At 27.6% G+C, this 19,664-nt stretch overlaps 2 protein-coding genes and 1 long non-coding RNA gene across 18 annotated transcripts in view; all 3 read left to right on the forward strand.

The window, feature by feature from the left end:
* Window positions 1-2,085, forward strand: part of LOC123269517 (kinesin-like protein unc-104) — a 52,482-nt gene extending 50,397 nt beyond the window's left edge. For all 15 annotated transcript variants that reach the window (XM_044735257.1, XM_044735260.1, XM_044735256.1 and 12 more), the window contains one exon: window positions 1,516-2,085. In XM_044735257.1, the coding sequence (XP_044591192.1) occupies window positions 1,516-1,531 (16 nt within the window). In that variant the 3' untranslated portion in view covers window positions 1,532-2,085. The remainder of the gene's footprint in view (window positions 1-1,515) is intronic.
* A 5,632-nt stretch (window positions 2,086-7,717) lies between these two features.
* Window positions 7,718-8,585, forward strand: LOC123269522 (protein rtoA-like). Of its 2 annotated transcripts, XM_044735276.1 has the most exons (3): window positions 7,718-7,873; window positions 8,217-8,280; window positions 8,341-8,585. In XM_044735276.1, the coding sequence occupies exons 1-3, from the start codon at window positions 7,804-7,806 to the stop codon at window positions 8,507-8,509; spliced, it is 303 nt and encodes a 100-aa protein (XP_044591211.1). In that variant the 5' UTR covers window positions 7,718-7,803; the 3' UTR covers window positions 8,510-8,585. The 2 variants fall into 2 exon arrangements, with proteins under 2 accessions (XP_044591211.1, XP_044591210.1); XM_044735275.1 differs by having other exon boundaries at window positions 8,217-8,578.
* Window positions 8,586-14,490: 5,905 nt separating this feature from the next.
* On the forward strand, window positions 14,491-15,369 carry LOC123269523. The gene is made up of 2 exons (XR_006510443.1): window positions 14,491-14,786; window positions 14,865-15,369. It is a non-coding gene; the product is annotated as an uncharacterized LOC123269523 (long non-coding RNA).
* The last annotated feature ends 4,295 nt before the right edge of the window (window positions 15,370-19,664 follow it).

A 19,664-nucleotide genomic window follows, 5' to 3' on the forward strand; every position in this document is an offset into this window, starting at 1 on the left:
AGAATATTTACGGCAATACAATAGGAAAATTACGGTAAATGTACCGCATATTTACTATAAACTTGCGGCACTGTTGCAGCAAAAAATCGGAAAAGAAGATCCCTACTATTATATTTTACCGGTAAAATACCAAAATTATGCTACTTTTTTGTTATTATTATTTTTCTTTTAACCCAAACCAGGGCTCGAACCCGGATCATTTGGTTACACTTCAAAGACTCTACCAGTTAGGCTATCTGAGACATTATTTGTAACTACTTGTTTAGTCACCTATAATAAGATCCACCGAGTAATAAACACCACCGTCCGTCTTACGGTAAAGAGCATTATACATTTAATTATATCAGTATAAACGTGGCAAAATTTCAGTATATCTTCGGTATTTTTACCGTAGAAATACGATTTTACTATTGTAAAATTATAGATTTTTTACGGTAAAAGTTCTAGAGTTTTACGGTAATTTCATCGTATTATTCCGGAACTTTGCAGCAAAAATACGGTAGAAATGCTGTATAACTATAGTAAAAAAAATTGGCCAATATGACCACAGAAATACCGTATTATTTCAGAATTATAACGGTAAATTTATAGTAAATGCATTAATACCGAAAATTTACAGTGTTTCCAACATCGCGTGGGTTATTATTATCCGAATCATCGTCGGAAGATCCTAATATAAAATTGAGATGAAATGTATGTGGCATCAAACTATTCGTAACGTGATTGGTTGAATATATCATAAGCATGAAAATATATGCAAATGCTACAGTCAGGCGCGCGCTTGCGCGCGCAAATTCAAATTCTAGTAAAACAAAATTAACAATGTTCTCCATAAACTATGATAATAAATTCCTTACAATATACTTCTATTGCAAAAGAAGAAATAATTATAATAATATTATTTTATTTAGTTACAATTAGCAAGTTGTCACAGTTTGAGGTTAATATTTCTATAAGAAGTGGCTAAAATGTTTATTTATTTTAATTCAAAATAAGTGACTGAATTCAGGGAGAACTACTCGTAGGCAATATCAATGTGCTGAATTATTTATTTTTTTATTATATTGGCAGTACTTTTATCTCGGATTGAAAAACTAACCCTAACTCTCCGAACGTTTTGATAAAAAGCGTTTTCTTCGGACGAGTAACATAAACATAACCTATATAAATCTTAAAATTTTATTGGATGGATAAAAATAACGCAATAAAAGTGTAAAAATATCTAATCAATTGGATGAAGAAATAAAAAAAAAAACTTTTTTTTTTAATTTATTATAAATAATTAAAAAAAAAAACAAGAGTTTTTTATTGTAGTTGTTATGTAGTAAATATGTCAATTTATTTGTTTGTTAGTTGATTACATAGATGATTATTTATGTTGATAAATTTAAGATAAGGAATAATTTGTTTTTATCCATTTTGTGTATAAATAATTTTTTATTGTCATTATTATTATTATTTTATTATTTTTTTGTTATTTTGTAACTGGCAACAAAACAATTTTGTTTGTTGCAGTACTGATACATATTAATCGTGACATAATTGCTGGAAATGAACAGAAAAAAAATTAATATATAAAACACGACATATACAGTGATATTTATGAAAAAATAACAAATTATTATTATATGATATTATTATTATTATTAATTTTGAAATTAACAATGAAGAGATCGAGGCTTTTTAAAATGTCAGATCGCATATAGTCTAGAGTTGTATATACTAAAAAATATTTAATAAATTATAATTAACTGAAAAATTAATTATTAATATTATGAACAAGTAAAAATTGATAAATTAAAATGGTAAAAAAAAAAGTGACAAGACAACCACAACAACAACTATGTTAAGACGATTATTACAAAAATAATAATTGAATAGATTTTAAGATTAAAGAAAATAAGCACGCTTTTTTGTTATTTTTTGTTAGGAGTAATAATAATTAATAATTAAATTTTTATGGGTTCAGGTTTCAGTTAGAAGTTCCTTTGTTTGGGTCCTGATTGAGGTTAAGTAGGGAACGGTTGTTTTTAGAACCTTTAATTAGGTTAGAAAAGTAAAGATTGCTTTTGAAGAAATTTTAATATAAAACAATAATTAATTACATTAATAAATGTTAATTAATTGTATTCTATACTTAAATTAGAATTATAAGTGATTGCATTGTAATCTTGTATCAGAACAATAATTAACTGCGCTAAAATTTTTAATAATTCATTGTTCTGCAATACTGAAAAATTTTGAGGTTAAATAGAGTGTAATTTTCATAAAAGTATTGATTAATTTCATTGTAACCTTAAATTTTAATAATTGATCGTATTGTAACCTCAAAAAGAACAATGGTCATAAATTGTGATGAAATTTTAAAAATATTATCAATTAATTGAATCTGATCTTTACATTTGATTGAAAATTTATTAACTTATAGAACAATTATTTTTTATAAAATAATTTTATATGCGAACAATAATTTATTGTATCATAACCTCAAAAAGAACAATGATACATTTTTTTGTTACTTTAAAAACAACAATGATTAATTAGATTAATAAATGTTAATTAATTGTATTCTGAGCTTAAATTAGATTTATAATTGATTGCATTGTAATCATATCAGAACAATAATTAACTGCGATAAAATTTTTAATGATTCATTTTTCTGCAATACTGAAAAATTTTGAGGTTAAATAGAGTGTAATTTTCATGAAAGTATTGATTAATTGCATTGTAACCTTAAATTTTAATAATTGATCGTATTGTAACCTCAAAAAGAACAATGGTCATAAATTGTAATGAAATTTTAAAAATATCAATTAATTAAATCTGATCTTTACTTTTGATTGAAAATTTATTAACTTATAGAACAATTATTTTTTATGAAATAATTTTATATGCGAACAATAATTAATGTATCATAACCTCAAAAAGAACAATGATAAATTTTTTTGTTTCTTTAAAAACAACAATAATTATAATTGTTTTATAATTATATTGAATTATTAATTATTAATTACAATGTAATTAATGTTAAAAAAAATAATTTGTATTGAAGCTTCAATTGTTCGAATATTTAACATTGTTCCAAAAGAGGTTATGGTCACTATACACCGAACGCTAACCTACTTAACCAAACAATGAATGCAAAAAGGAAAAAACCTGAGATTTTTTAATTAATAATTATTATTATTATCATTATGGATTATGGTATTAATTAAAAGCTGAATTTAATTATTAATAAAGGACATTCAGTAATTGATTCTAGTCATTAAAAGTATATAATTAAGGACTGCAAAAACTATTTAAATAAAATGATGATAAACATAAACTAAATAAATAAAATTACTTTGAAACATTCCAGCGACAAAATGAAACTAATAAATAAATTGTTTATTAATTAATCAGTTGATAACTGTGTTAAGTAATTCAAACAAATTTGTCTCTGCTTGCTAATTATTGTTGTAGTTTAATAATTATATTTTTATGTTAAATTATATTTATTAACAATAAATAAATTGTATAATTACAATAAACATTATCTAATTGTTTTTATTTATTTTATATTAACCTCAATTATTATTAATAATTAATTCATGGTTAACGCATATATATTTTTTTTAGTTGACGATTTTATAATTTATTTTTTAATTTTTATCATTGCATTAGAGTATTAGAAGTTTAGTTTTACTTTGTTAAATATTATCGAACTAATTATTAATATTTGACAATAGATAAAAAAAATATACATGTAATTACGTTTAAAGTAAAAGACGAACAGATAAAGTAAATATTTTTATTTTGCTCGATAGCAACGCCATTGTTTAACCCTAAAAAAGTAATACAAGATTTTGTATCAATTGTTAAAGAATTCTAAAATTATATTTCAAAAGAGAAAAAAATTTTGTTTCTTCAAGAACATGTAAGACAGGGAATATTTAAATTTTTAACATGATACTAGGACGATTTTTGACCAAGTAATTATTGAATAAAAAATCATTAAACTTGTCGAATTCCGGTTAATTTTTGTAGTTTCAAACAGTACAGCGGACATAGAGATGGCACAAATGTAATATTACAAAACTTAATGTAGAAAGTGTAAAAGCCACAATTTATAATTTAATATCGAAAATGTGATTAGTAGCCCTGATTAAAAAAACGAATTAAAAAGTATTGAAAATAACGAAATTTGAATTTTTTTCAATACTTCTAAATATTTTGAATACTTTTCAATCCCTCCTCTTATGGAGAATTAACATTGACAATTGTTTTGAATACTTTTTTTTAATCAGGGAGCTGTCACTATAGTACATAACGACTCTTTCATCTTAAAAAATTACAGTTTCAAACAGTAAAAATTTCCGTTTTAATATATGGGTGATTCTCTGTAAAGACGTCTAAAATCTGTACAAAATTGTCCGACCAAATTATTTTTGATTTTATTAGAAAAAAAATTAGGAAAACGGTTGACCCTGAAGGCCATCCCTGCAACTTCCCGCCAATTCTATACCTAAACGCTTGAAATTGTACTTATGACGTTTTTGAGCTCTTCGAGCTCATAAATATAATTTTTATATTATTTTGAGCTCTCTGAGCTCAAAAAAATAGCTTTTGTATGCTTTTGAGCTCCTTGAGCTCAAAAGTTTGATAGAAGTTTAAGAAAACACTATTTTTTAAATTTTCAAATCGCAATAACTTTTGAATGAATGAACCGATTTTCACGCGGTTGGTGGCATTCGACGCAGTTTTTTAAGTTTCATGAAGAATCTTCAAGTTTAAATTTATAGAGCGAAAAATTCCGGAGTAATTCCGAAAAAACACTTTTTTCGTTTTTTTTTCGTCAACGACAACTCACGAACAAATCAACCGATTTTGACCGGACTGGCGGCGATCGACGTGATTTTTTGATGTTAAGGGCTGATTAGTTTTTAGAATTTATCGGTAGAGCCGTTTAAAAGTTATTCCAAAAAAACCACTTTTGAAAAAATTTTTTTTGTAGTTTTTTTGCGATTTCTCAAAATTAACTGGTCCGAATCATTCTAAAGTATATTCAAAATCTAAGTTCGGTCAAGCCCTTTCGAATAGCACCAACCGCGATCAAATCGGTCAAGCCGTTCAAAAGTTATGAGAGGTTTACATACACACATACACACAAACATACATACATACATACATACATACATACATACAGACATAGTGAAAACCTCGCGGGAGTAGTCAGGGAAACTTCCTAGGACCTCAAAACGTCGAGATCTGATGAAAACTCGATTTTCAAAAAACGAGGTAAAACCAATAACTTCCCGATTTTTGAAAATCTTCGATTTTCTTAGCGAGAAGTTAAAAATTAACAAGGGCTAGAAAACTATCAGCTTAATCACAATAAATAAACAGCCAAATTAATTTTTGTTTTTTCGAAATTTGTGTGTCTTTTGCCATATAACATGACAGGGGACTGTTTGCCAGGGGACTGTTTTTTTTTATCAAATTGAGAAAAATCAAGCAAACTATTTCAATGCATTCAACTTTTCAAGTTCTCAATGAATGTTTACAATAATTAGAATAATACTAAGACTTATGGATCCAATTTTATAAATAAATTATAAATAAAAATAGTTGCCAGGGGACTGAGTTTTGAAGTAGCCCAGACACATATTTCCAGCACAAACAGTGCTTTGATACTAAATAAAATGGCGATAAAGCGCTAACAGCCCTATGGTTATTAACTCAAGGTTAGTTAGATCCTTATAAACCTTACAAAAGGTAAAATAACACGCTGGATTTTTTTTTTGGCTTTGAACTTCTGGCAGGGGACTGTTCTTAAAATGCCTGGGACAAACTTTGGTTTAATGAATTTAATGAAACAAATTAATTTTCGGTACTTTTTATTGAAGAAGATTGTTAGTTAACTGAATAAGTTTATAAACATTATGTACCAAATTATATATTATTGACGAATAACTTAAAATTCAATCTTAAAGTTTTAATTTTGGGAAAGGGACAGCCCAGGGGACTGATATTTCGGTGGTTTACGAATTTATAGCAAAAAAACCAAAATTTATTTCATTTTAGTTTTCAATGCTCCAAATAGAAATGTTTTTTACTTTCGTAATAAATTTTTTTAGTAACAAAATAACAATTTTTCTAATAAAAAAATGCCTGGGACAGCGAAAAACATCCTTACAGAGAATCACTCATATAGTATATACTATGAGAAGAAGGAGAAGGTCTCACACTCGGAGAATTTAACATTTGAAACAGTAAAAATTCTACTCTTAAAATATATATTTTACCAGTCCAAGCAAATCAATAATTATAGTTTGATTTTTAAGTGCGTTGCGTTTAAAATTTACCATTTTACTTTGTAAATATTGACGTTGCTTGTATAGAAATTGAGTAACTGTAGTTTATATTTTTTACATATCATGCGATCATTTTTTAGGTACGAAATGATAAATATCAAAGTCAAAATTCTTAATTATTATACTTTAACATTTTCGACATTCACATAGCGAATATTACTGTTTGAAATAGTACACTGATAGAAGGATTTATTTGTATTAAAAAAATATTTGTTAATAGTTAACAAATCATTTATTAGAGACCATTTTTTAGTATCAAACAAATATTTCTTAGTATTTAAAATGATTTGTTTGTATTTAATAAATCAGATATTCATTTATTAAATATTAATAAATCTTTTTAAATACTAAGAAATATTTGTTAAGGACTAAAAAGTGGTCTCTAATAAATGATTTGTTAAATATTAACAAATATTTTTAACTATAAACAAATCCTTCTATCAGTGTATTTTCTTCCATGTAAATAATAAATTGTAGCATTTATATGATAAATATCCCGAGTCAGAATAATGGACCTACATAAGCCTACATGAACCTACATGAGCCTACAGGATAATTTTTAATTGTTTTGATCGATATTTTTATCTTTAATTGTTTTGATTGATCAATATAACCTCGCAAAATATACTTATAGCAATATTAAATAGTACAATACAAATAAATTTAAATAGTAACTAAAAATTTATTGATAAAAAAACTTAAAAATTCAATTTATAAATTGAATAATATCGATCAAAACAATTGAAAATTATTCTGTAGGCTCATGTAGGTTCATGTAGGCTCATATAGGTTCATTATTCTGACTCGGGATCATAAAGTGATTGTTAAAATCACGATTTTACTGTTTGAAATGGTAATTTTTTCCAGTTGGTCATGACTTATTATAAATCGACTATTATTTATTACAGTTTACGTTTTTCCGTGTACACGGATTATTAATCGCCATTTTGTCTACCATGCATCCTAAATTATTTTCTCTTCAAAATTAATATTCAGAGTACTCTTAATAATTCGCTTAAAATTTTATACAATATTTTTTAAAATAATTGCTTCAAGGAAAAAAGAACTACCGCAAAATCGGTCTAACCTTGTTTTCCTTTAGCCTATATTATCTAGTATACTTGATAAACCGGTGAATAATGGCCGCGAATATTCCCAACGATAACAAAATGGACGATAATTATAAGTAATAAGTTTTTGATGACGCAAGTCAATTTAAACAAACTTGTTACTTAAATGTTAAGGTCATCCTGAGGAAAATTCGTAATCATTATCCACGTATGTACTTTTGCAATTGTTAGTATTATTATTATTATTATTACTATTATTATTATTATGCTTAGTAATTACAAACTATAAGCACGGTAAGTCTTTATAAAGATCAGACAACTACTTTTGCCAGCATTGCTTCCCAGTTTTTCTTCACCTACTTTTCTACGACCCATAAAAAATGTCTCGTTACAATTTCTTCTTATTCGCTGCCGCTTTAATGGCATGTGTCTACATTAGCAATGCAAACCGTAAGTTAATAAAAAAATTATTCAATTATTTAGTTAATTAATTAATTAATTAGACAGTTCTTTTATATTCTTCTAAATAATTTTATTTGTACTAAAGAAAAAACTTATTTAAATCCTCACAAAGAAAAAAAAATTTATTTGAACCAATTAAATAATTTTGAAGAATTTAAATTTCTTGATTTGAGTAGAAAAATTCTTAGTTTAAGAATTTTTTTTGATTTAAGTAAATTTTACTTGATTCAAGAAATTTTTAATCTTGATTCAAAACAATGAAATTTGTCAAAATTATTTTTTTGGTTCAAGAATTTTTTCTTCATTCAAATTATTTTTTTTTTCTGTGCAGCTGTGAAACGTCAAGCGAAAATGGGTTCAAGTCCTATGGATTCAGATTCTTTAGGATCAAATTCTTCTGGGTCAGACTCATCAGCTCCACCACCAAGTTCAGGGTCAGAATCTTCTTCATCAGATTCAGGATCAGGTTCTTCAGGATCAGGATCTTCAGGATCAAGTTCATTCACTACTGGCGGGTTATTCGCAACTCTAGCAAGATTTATTGCAAAACTTCCAGTTGCTGGTGGTATAGCTTCTACGATAACCGACCCCATTTTGATTAATCTTGGAAAATTCTTAGGATAATTTAATCATTTTTCATTAAACTTTTTTTTCAACGTCTTAATTTTATTTATAAATTTTTATTATGCATTTTTAATCATAATATTTAATATCATTGGTCTTGAAAATGTGAATGTTTATTATTGTAATTGGAATTTTAATAAATTAATAAAAATTTTGGAAAATCGAAAAGTACACGCCTCAAAACGCTCATTCATTTTTTAAGCAAAAAACAAATTATGTAATTGATTTTTAAAAGAAAAAAAAATAATTAAGTTGTTTCTTATAGAGTATTTTCTATTTTTTTTAATATTGCCCTCGCGGTTTTGAGAATGCCGTAAAAATACCGTAATTTTTCGGCATTTATGCTCATGCCGTATATTTACCGTTATAATTCGGTAATAATGCGGTTAAACTATAGTTGTTTTGGCCAGTTTTTATACTGTAGTTATCCAGTATATATACTGCACTTATGCTGTACAGTTACCAAAAATCCACAGATTCGGTAGAATCTGGCGCCAAGTTCCGTTCAAATCCGTTGTAAACGGAGCGCCAGACTACCGACTGTGTTTACTGTAAGCAGAACGGTTTTTTGAGGCTGCGAAATTTTATTTAATTCTACGGTACTTTTTTTATCCAATTTGTTTATCATAACAGTAATTCTTAAATTTTAATTCTTAAATACTTGAAATTATTAAATTTTATCAGCACATACTATAGCTCGCTCACAAATTTCGATCCTGACTTTTTTTTTATGGAGAAAGGTCAGCGCCACAGACTAGATAAAATAAAAATGTGTAGTAATCCTCCTATAGATAAGCAACTACAGTTAAAAAAAGTAATTCACAGCTTACATTTACGGCCGCCAGAGTGCACTGGAATTACATCTACATAAACTGTAGCTTCAAGGGGATAGTTTGCAGTAAAAAATGCAGTCAACACGAGATTTAAGTTGGTACCGATTGTAAATTTTCATTATAATTACAAAAAATACTAAAATCCGAACAAAAACAGTTTCACTGTAAAAAAGTCGCGCCAAGTCCACGTTCATAAGACTATTAGGAAAAAAAAATTTTTTTTTCCTAATAGTCTTATGAACGTGGACTTGGCGCGACTTTTTTACAGTGAAACTGTTTTTGTTCGGATATACTATACAATTACCGCATTAATGCCCAAATTTCACCCAAAAAATTCCAAATAATTACCGTAACAATACAGTAATTTTGCCGAATATTTTCTGACATAATGGACAATTATTAAAGATTTAGTTTTATTTTTAGTTCACTTCTATGTTAGAAATGAATAAAATGAAAAATTTCAAGTTTTGCTTTTTATTCTCCATCGCTACTTTGCAACAACAAATACTGATTTTGAATAAAAAATATGTAGAATAGTATTTTTTAATTAGGTATTTAGCAGTAATTAATATAAAATAATACATATGTTAAGTAAATATATTCTAATTTTAATTTCAATTTTTAATTTCTCACTTAGAAAATTGCAAATTTTCTAAAATCGAAAAGTTATATTGTTTCACATATATAATTATATTATTTAATTTTAAATATGCTTATCGTAAGATGGACGGTGTTGCTTAATGTATATAGAATAAGCAAAAAAACAATATGGTATAGACCGGCTAGCTCAAATGGTAGAGTAGCCGACATGTCCCCAGGAGGTTCTGGGTTCGAATCCCAGTCCGAGCGTTATTTAATTTGACACCATTTTTTAAATATGGTTTTAATACAATCATTTTACCGCCTTATTACCGTAAATATGCCGCATTTTCAGCGTAAATATTCTAAATTTTTAGCGTAAATGTATCGCATTCTTACGGTAAATGTTCCGTAATTTTTCGATAAAAAAACTGACCAAAACAACCAAAAAAATGCTGAAAAAATACCGCATTAATACTGTATAATTGCGACATTTTTTCGGCATTTACAAAACCGCTAGGGTGATACTCGTTTTTCTTGTCATATGCGCAAGCAGTCTAAAAAAATTTAGCTTGATTAAAAGGCGTCATAGTTTTCACGTGAGAAAAATGAGAAAAGTTCTTTCGTTTTTGTACATGTGTATCATAGTAAATTTTAATAAAATTTATTTTTAAAAAATACGTAAACTAGGCTACTGATATGAAATACGGCAAGAGTTTATCGAATTTTAGAACTAATAAAAAAAATCCGGTCTCGATTGACGAGTCGGGAGTAAAGCACTACCTCACGCGCTTCGCGCTATGAGGCGTGCAATAAATTATATTTAATATCCTAGACTAATATTTACTATTAAATTATTTATTCATTTAAATTTGATAATTTCTTTCGCTTTTACGGTCCTATACAGGAAAAAAAATTAATTTGAATCAAGTAAATAATTTTTAAAAACTTGATCTTTTTGATTTGAGCAGAAAAATTCTTGAACTAAAAATTATTTTCTTAGTTCAAGAATATTTCTCTTAATTCAAGTTAATTTTTTTTAGTGTATAAGTTTTTGGTAAAAATAATTGTCAATAATCGGGACAATAATCAGATAAAATATTTCAATAAAACAAGAAATTCATCACGAAAATGAAATACTTAATGTTTAAGGTTAAAATCCGTCAGTATTACGCGAGTATTTTTCTGATGGAATTTTCTCCACTTAAATTGATTAATTGATAATTATCAAGATTATAATATTTTAGTAAATGAGCAGGAATGAACATATTAATTTTCAGCATTTTTTATAATTTTATATTTAGTAATTTAAAATCATGGTTCTAATTTTGATCAACGTCTTAAAAAATATTGTTGCTAAATTTGATCATTGATCTCTAATACCAATTTTATTAAATATTGTATAACTATTTCCAGTGTGTTTAACCCGTAGGCTTTATTACCCGAACCACAGTAAAATAAGGCATATTCGTAAGGTTTTTGAAAAAATTCAATTTTGGGTTTGTTTATGGTGAAAATTACCATTACTTCATTATATTTTATGGCTAATGTATTTAAATAAAGATTAATGATACATTTCGATAGTTAAATACATTTTGGATTTCTTTCGAAATCTCCCTTAGCTAGGCCTTATTACCCGCTGGTACCTTACTATTTCTTACGTTACTGCCCTAGGTACGTAATATACTATTCCAGTTTTTTTTTTTGTGTATCGAACTTGAGAGCAGTCTTTCGCAAACCTATATACTAAAAAAATTTTCTTTAAAAATTAAGTGAAATAATTTTTAACTTTTTTTAACAAATTTTATAAAGTCTACTATAAAATAAATAAATTCTTTCGTAATTTTTATTTAAAAAAATGGTAATAAATAAAAGGGCGTTATTATATCCCACGATATCAATGAATTTAACGGTAATTTTTAAAGAAAATTTCCTTCCCTGTAAAAGATTGTTAAAAAGGAAGACCCACACAGAAAGAAAAATTTCTTGACTGGAGAGCAAAATTCTTGGCTCAAGAAAATTTTCGGGTGCCTGAAGGAAGACCGAAGTTGTGTTGGCCGAAGTAAAAATTTTTCTTTAAATTCTATTTTTGGTAGAAGTCATTTTTTCTTAATTCAAATTATCATAAATGCTTGATACAATAAATTTTTATATTCGATCAAGATTTTTAGATACTTTAGGGAAGCAGCGCCACTTACTTCAGCTAAGAAAAAAATTTTCTCACCTTGAGAAAATTTTTCTCTTGAATATTCCCGCATGAAAAAACTATATATGGCTGAACATATATGGAAAGTTATATGGGGAATATGTGATCATATATAGCGGCAAAATTATATATATGAAATAACAAATGTTTTGTTAATATAATGAAGATATATTTGATTCAATATAAGTTCAAATATATTAGTGCCGTATATTACTTAGTATATGTTATAAAATATACTATTATTATATAAAAATTACTTATATAAAAAACTATATAATAGATAAATATATTTTTCGTAAAATATATGTTGAGATAGATTATTACTGTATACTTTCATTTATAAAATTTCAATTATCTGGGAATATATATTATTTTATTATAAAATACCATACATAATACCAGATATTTATGATATGTTGAAATAGGTCAAAACGGAAAGATTAATAAAAAAAAAAAAAAAATTAATAGTTTGTCGTATATCTTAAGTTTCAAGAGCAACTTAGTCAATCGAGTTTACTGTCGAAGCAAATCTGAATTTCAGTAAATTAGTAACACATCACGAAATATTTTCTTTTTTTTTATAACTTTTTTTCAGAGAATTATTTGGCCTCAACATTCTATTGTAATTTTGGTACCAATGCCAATATTAAAATTATATTGAACATATAATTTTAAGTATATTTTAAATTATACTGAAAAATACATTGTTCTTATACTATTTATAATATAGTGTTGATTATAATATGTACGATATATTTAATCATATATAGCTGAAAATAAAATTGAAATATATGTTATGAGTATAACATCAATACATAATACTACATATATCATTATTGTATATATGAAACGGCAAAATTTTGCATATGGGTCCTTATATAATCACATATATTTTTATATATGTAAAATATAATTTTTTGTATATGATGAAGGATATATAGCTTTTTCATGCGGGTTTGATACCCATTTTATACACGGAAAAAAATTTCTGGGAAAATTTACTATACAACTATTGTAAAGCTGGACCATACTTTTATTACTATTAATTTTCAAATATTTTAGAAGAAAATTTACTATTTATTCATGAAATTTTACAATTTACGATTAGAAAAAATACGATATTACTATTGTAAAAAGTAAGAATTATAATTTCCAGTGCCGCCTCTGTATCTTTCCAATGGAACTATAACAAATTTTACAATAGTTGAATTGGAATGTTTCTCAATTAGTGTGAGCGATCGCCGTGCACAGCGCTAGACTCCGAGTTTATGTAAATGTTAAAGGGCATTTGTACTAGTTTACCTCGGATAGCGTAGAGGGAGAGTCTCTGGCTGCCAACAAAGAGTTCTGGGTTCGAATCCCGGATAGGATGGAAATTTCAATTTCTTTTTTCAGTTACTGTATGGGTACCAATTAGTCCAACCTCCTATCTCTTTCCCTCCCTAAAATTTCTTTTAAAAAAACCGACCGTCAATTTTTACAATAGTTGAATTGTAAAGTTTATAAACACATATTGTATAATTTGCTCTATATTATTCGACTTTTAAGATTCTTGCTAGCCTTGTTTGTTGGATAAAATTTACAATAGTAGATCGTAAAAATTACTAAATGAGAAGTATAGTCCACCGTTACTATTTAATTTAATAAAAATTACGATAGTGAAATAGTAAAAATTCTTTCAATTTTCTTTCCGTGTATTAATTTAGCGGGCAATTATACATATTGAATAAAAAAAAAATGATGAAATATTATTTGATCTTCCCATTTGACATGTTAATCACTAAAAATATTAATGAAAATTTACTTCTATCTTTATATTTAATTTTTTGGAGCAAGAGAGAAATTTTCTCAAGACAAGAAAATTAACTTCTATCAAGAACTAAATTTTTTGGAGCTCGAGGCTGAATTTTCTCAAAACAACAAGATTTTCTTGACTTAAATACATTTTCTTGGATCAAGATACGTATTTCTTAACGCAAGAGAATTAATTTTGTTAGAATAAGTGAAATTTCTTGTCAAACAAAAATTTTTTTTTCGTTCAAGAAAATAATTAGGAAGAAAAATATTTTCTTGGCTCAAGTGAACCTTTTTTTCTGTGCACCGCCCATCTTACGGCTTTAAACTACTTATATTATTTTTAGTCTTGTATTTATTATTTATGAATACTATCATATAATATTCGACAAGCCAAATAGCAAATTAAAAAAAATAATTCATAAGGACAAATGCAATAGTTAGTATATTATATTATATTAATATTAATGAATTACCTACTGAAAGAAATTCGAATAAAATATTATTTAAATAAACTTAAATATTAAATATCAAAAAAGTTCATAAACTTGCAATTTGTTCAAGGTAAACAACGAGTGGTTAAAGTTATCGCCCAAACAAGTAACGTTCCAATTACCTACCAATTATTTGTTTACGTAAATGTTAGAAAACATAGAACGTAGATAAATAGTGCTTATCTATTTCAATTTATTATAAACGTTGTCTAACAATATAACCGACTAAAATTTGCAACAACTTCAGTCTTTCTTCAGCTGTCTCTTCTACTTGTAACTAAAGCCGCTCATCGCATCCTCGAAAATGTTCAAAGACAGGCTTTTTACCTTCTTCATCTTGATGGCGTGCGTGTACGTCATCACCGCTCACGGTAAGTTACTTTTTCCCGTCAATAAATTATTTAATCCTATTTATTAAAATTAATTTATTACTTTCATTGCTCGAGAAGTTGTTAAGCGTGAAGATAGCGGTGAAAATAAAGGTACGATCAAAAAGGTAGACGACTTGCTGGTCGGTCTTCCTCTTCTTGGTTCACTTTTGGGATATCTTCTCAGCCCCATTTTGGTCAGACTTGACAAACTCCTGGGATAACTTCGCATTGCGTTTCTGTTGATATGAATTATATTTTTTTGCTTTTTCAATTTTCAATATTTACTATTTCCAATTTTTAACCATATGCTTATGTATATCTTCGTTTGTATACATATATTATCTTATCTTTATTGCTATTATCATTATGTTAACCATGTATATTACCATATATAACCTATATCCTATATCTTATAATGTTATGATCTATAAATAATAGGAGGGTACGTTACTTAATCTAATTGTTCAAACCACTTATCCAAGAAAATCGAGGCTTATTATTTTAAATAAATGTTATGCATATTATTGTTGTTCACTACCTTTGACACTACAGAGTATAAATAAAGAATCAGTAGAACTTGTAATAAATATCTTTTAATACTTCCACAAGAAATGTCCCATTATGATTTCATTTTTTCAGCAATGCAAACCGTAAGTTATTGTAAAAATGATTTAATTTAAAAAATAAATAATTATTATTGCCTTACTGCTAGCTTGCACCCAAAAAGCGCAGGTTCGAATCCTGCCGTCAGTTTTCTTCTATTCTTTGAAATAATTTGATTTTTCCTAAAAAAGAAACTTATTTAAATCCTTAGCTATATTTAATTTATAAATTTTTATTGTAATTTGTAAAAAATTTTGGTGTAAAAATAAACCCGCACTGAAAAAAAAGTTTTTTTCCACCCAAAATACTAAATATTTTTATTCAAGTTTTTTTATATCCAATATACGTTTCTTAATATAAAAAAACTGGTATTTTTTGTTTGTTTACATCATTGAAAAGTTGTGTTGATTTATAATTTATTGAAAAATTACCTAGCTGCATTACAATTGATATCATAATTTGGATGGATCGTTGGGTACGAAAAAAGTTGCTCAAATGCGATTTACGTAATTAAAAATTCAATTTTTCAACGATTTAAATAATAATTAATTTAATTTTTTACTTCCCGCTAAGAAAATTGAAAATTTTCAAAAATCGGGAAGTTATTGGTCTACCCCGTTTTGCGAAAATCGTTTTTTCATCAGATCTCGACGTTGTAAGGTCACAGGAAGCTTCTCTTCCCGCGATGGTGTCTGTGCGGCTGTATGTGTGTGTGTGTGTGTGTGTGTGTGTGTGTGCTTTTTTTTTCCTTAGGGGGGGGGGATCCTTTTTACGGATTCTAGGCATAGCTGTTTGGCCTGGATATGTGGCGACTCGACGCAGCGTCATACTAAAACTCGACGCTGACGCCCCTACCCACTAAACCCTAAACCCCTTTCTCTTCTATCCTCTGATCCCCCATGATACTGCCGTAAGGCATTTCTTCGTGGGGGGAGGAATTAGCTGCCGCTCTTCCTTCTGGTGGCTAAGATGTTATTTCTTCCTTCTAGATTCTGTCTTTCGCTCTTTTCCTCTCAGTGGATCGCAACTCGGTAAGCACTTTTGTAGCAAAAGTGCTTGTGGCGTTCCAGGCAGCTTCTGACGACAACATTGCTTCTACTATTGACTCTGGTTGGGTTCTCTTTTTCAGAATCTTCCCCAACTCATCGCGCTGTTGGTTGAAACGTGGACACACAAAGAAAACATGCTCCGCATCTTCATTGACCCCTGGACAGGACGGGCACTCTGGGGTATCATCGTGCTTAAAGCGGTGAAGATACTTCCGGTAACATCCGTGTCCTGATAACATCTGCGTTAAATAATAGTTGATCTCACCGTGACTCCGGCTGAACCACACATCAATCCGAGGTATGAGACGGTACGTCCACCGACCTTTCTCTGAAGCATTCCAGTCTTGTTGCCATCTTGCGATGCTGTGGGGCCGTTCTTCCCTTCTAAGTTCTTCAGGGCTCAGTGTGGTTGACCTTTTTCGTGTGTGTGTGTGTGTGTGTGTGTGTGTGTGTGTGTGTGTGTGTGTGTGTGTGTGTGTGTGTGTCTGTGTCTGTGTCTGTGTAAACCTCTTATAACTTTTGAATGGCTCGGCCGATCGGATCAAAATAGGTGGCGATTAAAAGAGTATCATTGCCATTAAATTTCGTGAAAATTTAAATTGATTCGGTTCTCTAGATTTTGAGAAATTTCAAAAATAATATTTTCAAAAAATCGTTTTTTTGGAATAACTTCTAAACAGCTTCACCGATCAATTCAAAAAACTACTCTGTTCTTAAATTTGAAAAACCACGTCGATTGCCATCAGTCCCGTCAAAATCGGTTGATTTGTTCAAGAGTTATCGAAAACGAAAAATTTTGAAAAAAAGTGTTTTTTTCACATAACTTCGACATTTCTCTTTTGATCGTTTTTAATGAAATAGAATAATTATTATAACCCAAAAAACCACGTCGATCGCCACCAAAAACGTGAAAATCGGTTGATTGGTTCGTGAGTTATCGTTGTCGAAAAAATTCGGAAAAAGTGAATTTTTCAAATTTCTCTAAGATTTTCGGTTCGATCAGTTTGTGTTCAAAAGTATATCATAGAATTTGAAAAACTGCATGGAATACTGCCAACCACGTAAAAATCGATTCATTCATTTAGAAATTATTGCAGTTTGAAAATTAAAAAAGTGCTGTTTTATTGAAGTTCTATCAGACTTTTGAGCTCGAAGATCTCAAAAGCTTAGAACAGCTAACTCTATAATCTCGGAGAGCTTGAAATAATATAGAAATTATATTTTTGAGCTCGAAGAGCTCAAAAACGTCATAAGTGCAATTTTAAGCGCTTAGATATGGAATTAGCGAGAAGTTGCAGGGATGGCCTTTAGGGTCAACCGTTTTCCAGATTTTTTTTAATTGAATTATAATGATTAATTCAATTTTCTTAAATTTAATTATAATTAATTTGATTTTTTCTTAATTTAATTATAATTGAAAAATTATTAATTATTAATTTATTAATTATAATAAAAAAGATCGACAGTTTTATAAAGACATCATTTGCATCTGTGTCAAATGAGGTTAAGTCGGCCATATTTTTATTTTGGTATTTTGCTGAGGAAGAAACTGAATATTTAAAAACCACTATACTTTTTAGTGTAGGAAAAAAACTTTGGAATTCTCCACACAGGAATACCAGTTTCTTTACTGGAGGGGAAAATTTCCTGGGTGGAAAAAAACTTTTTTTCCAGTGCGGTAATAAAGGTATAAAGTTCTTTCGGTGTGAATTTTTCTATCCGTGTATTTACTTTTTTTTACACCATTTTGTTCTATTAGGTATATTTTTGTTGAATAAACAACAATTGATAATTCAATATTCTTTAATATTTAATCGTTATTCTGAATTAATTATGAAATTAATTTTATTTATATATTAATTAGCTTGTTGAAAAATTTAACACTTATATAATTATTTATTTCGATTATATATAATCGCCCTTAAAGCGATACATATTTCAACTTCATTTATATGACCAACAAGCCATTAATTTAACTGAAACTTTAGATCGTGATGATGTATCTGTATACAGATTTTTGCAATTCTTGGATAAGAAACTTACGGTAGATTATTCTTCAATATTCTTCAAAAATCGCTCCAGGTATTCGACCAGATTCTTCGGCAAGACTGGGGTCAAACTTCTTTACCATCAATCTAGACAAATTCTAGCTACAGACTTGTTACCAAACTTGTCCAAGTATTGCTCTAGATTTTGTTTTAAAATCTTGTCCAAGTTTGTCGCTGGTCGGGAAAAACAATATTCCCGAGAAAAAATGTTTCTATATAATTATATATAATTGTATATAATCATATATAATTATATATGGAATCACATATATAATTATATACAATTATATATGATCATACATAATTATATATAATCATACATGATTATATATTGAATTTTATATGAGGTTATATATAATCATATATAATTATACATGACTATATACGGAGCAATATACAACCATGCAGGATTATATATAGTTCCATATACAATTATATATAAGTATATAGAATTATATATAATCATACATGATTATAAATAGAATTGTATATGAGTTTATATATAATCATATATAATTATATATGACTATATATGGAGCAATATACAGCCATGCAAGATTGTATATAGTCCCATATATAATTATATATAAGTATATATAATTATATATGCTTATATATGATTAACAGACATAAAAATTTTTTCTTTGAAAAAAAATTTTTTTTTGGTTATCACAAAAAGTGTAAAATGATGTTTATAATTACGTTTAAATAATTCTGAAATACAAAATTTGTCACATTTCCTATGAGATGTTTTGGTCTGCTCTGCTACTACCTAATAGTAAAATCATTATTTATTTTATTATTTAAATAAGTGTTATATTATAATGAAATTCGGTAAAATAAATAAATTATGAATAATGACTATCCAAATATATATTAAAATCAATTTTTATATTCCATTTATGATAAACTCATATGATACATTATGTAGATCATAGAATCGTTATCATCTAAGACAGCAGCACAGCAGACAGACACTTCAAGACGCACGAAGATCATCAAAGTTAAGCAGTATTGAGCAGGGTTAATAGATGGATGGGTGACCGCTGGTGTTATAGCTATAAAATTATATCTAGATATTTTTTTTTTGCATTTTAATTAGTTACACAGAATTGCGTAGGACCATATTAAATATTCTATCCATAAAATTAACCCAATAATTAATTAGGTGTAATAAA

This window comes from Cotesia glomerata, linkage group LG7 (genome assembly GCF_020080835.1).
Source record: "Cotesia glomerata isolate CgM1 linkage group LG7, MPM_Cglom_v2.3, whole genome shotgun sequence".
Classification (NCBI taxonomy): Eukaryota; Metazoa; Arthropoda; class Insecta; order Hymenoptera; family Braconidae; genus Cotesia; species Cotesia glomerata.

Coding starts and splice junctions, on each gene's coding strand:
- LOC123269522 (XM_044735275.1), top strand. CDS start 7,804: ATGTCTCGTTACAATTTCTTCTTATTCGCTGCCGCTTTAATGGCATGT. Junction 7,874..8,216: donor CTACATTAGCAATGCAAACC/GTAAGTTAATAA, acceptor TTTTCTGTGCAG/CTGTGAAACGTCAAGCGAAA.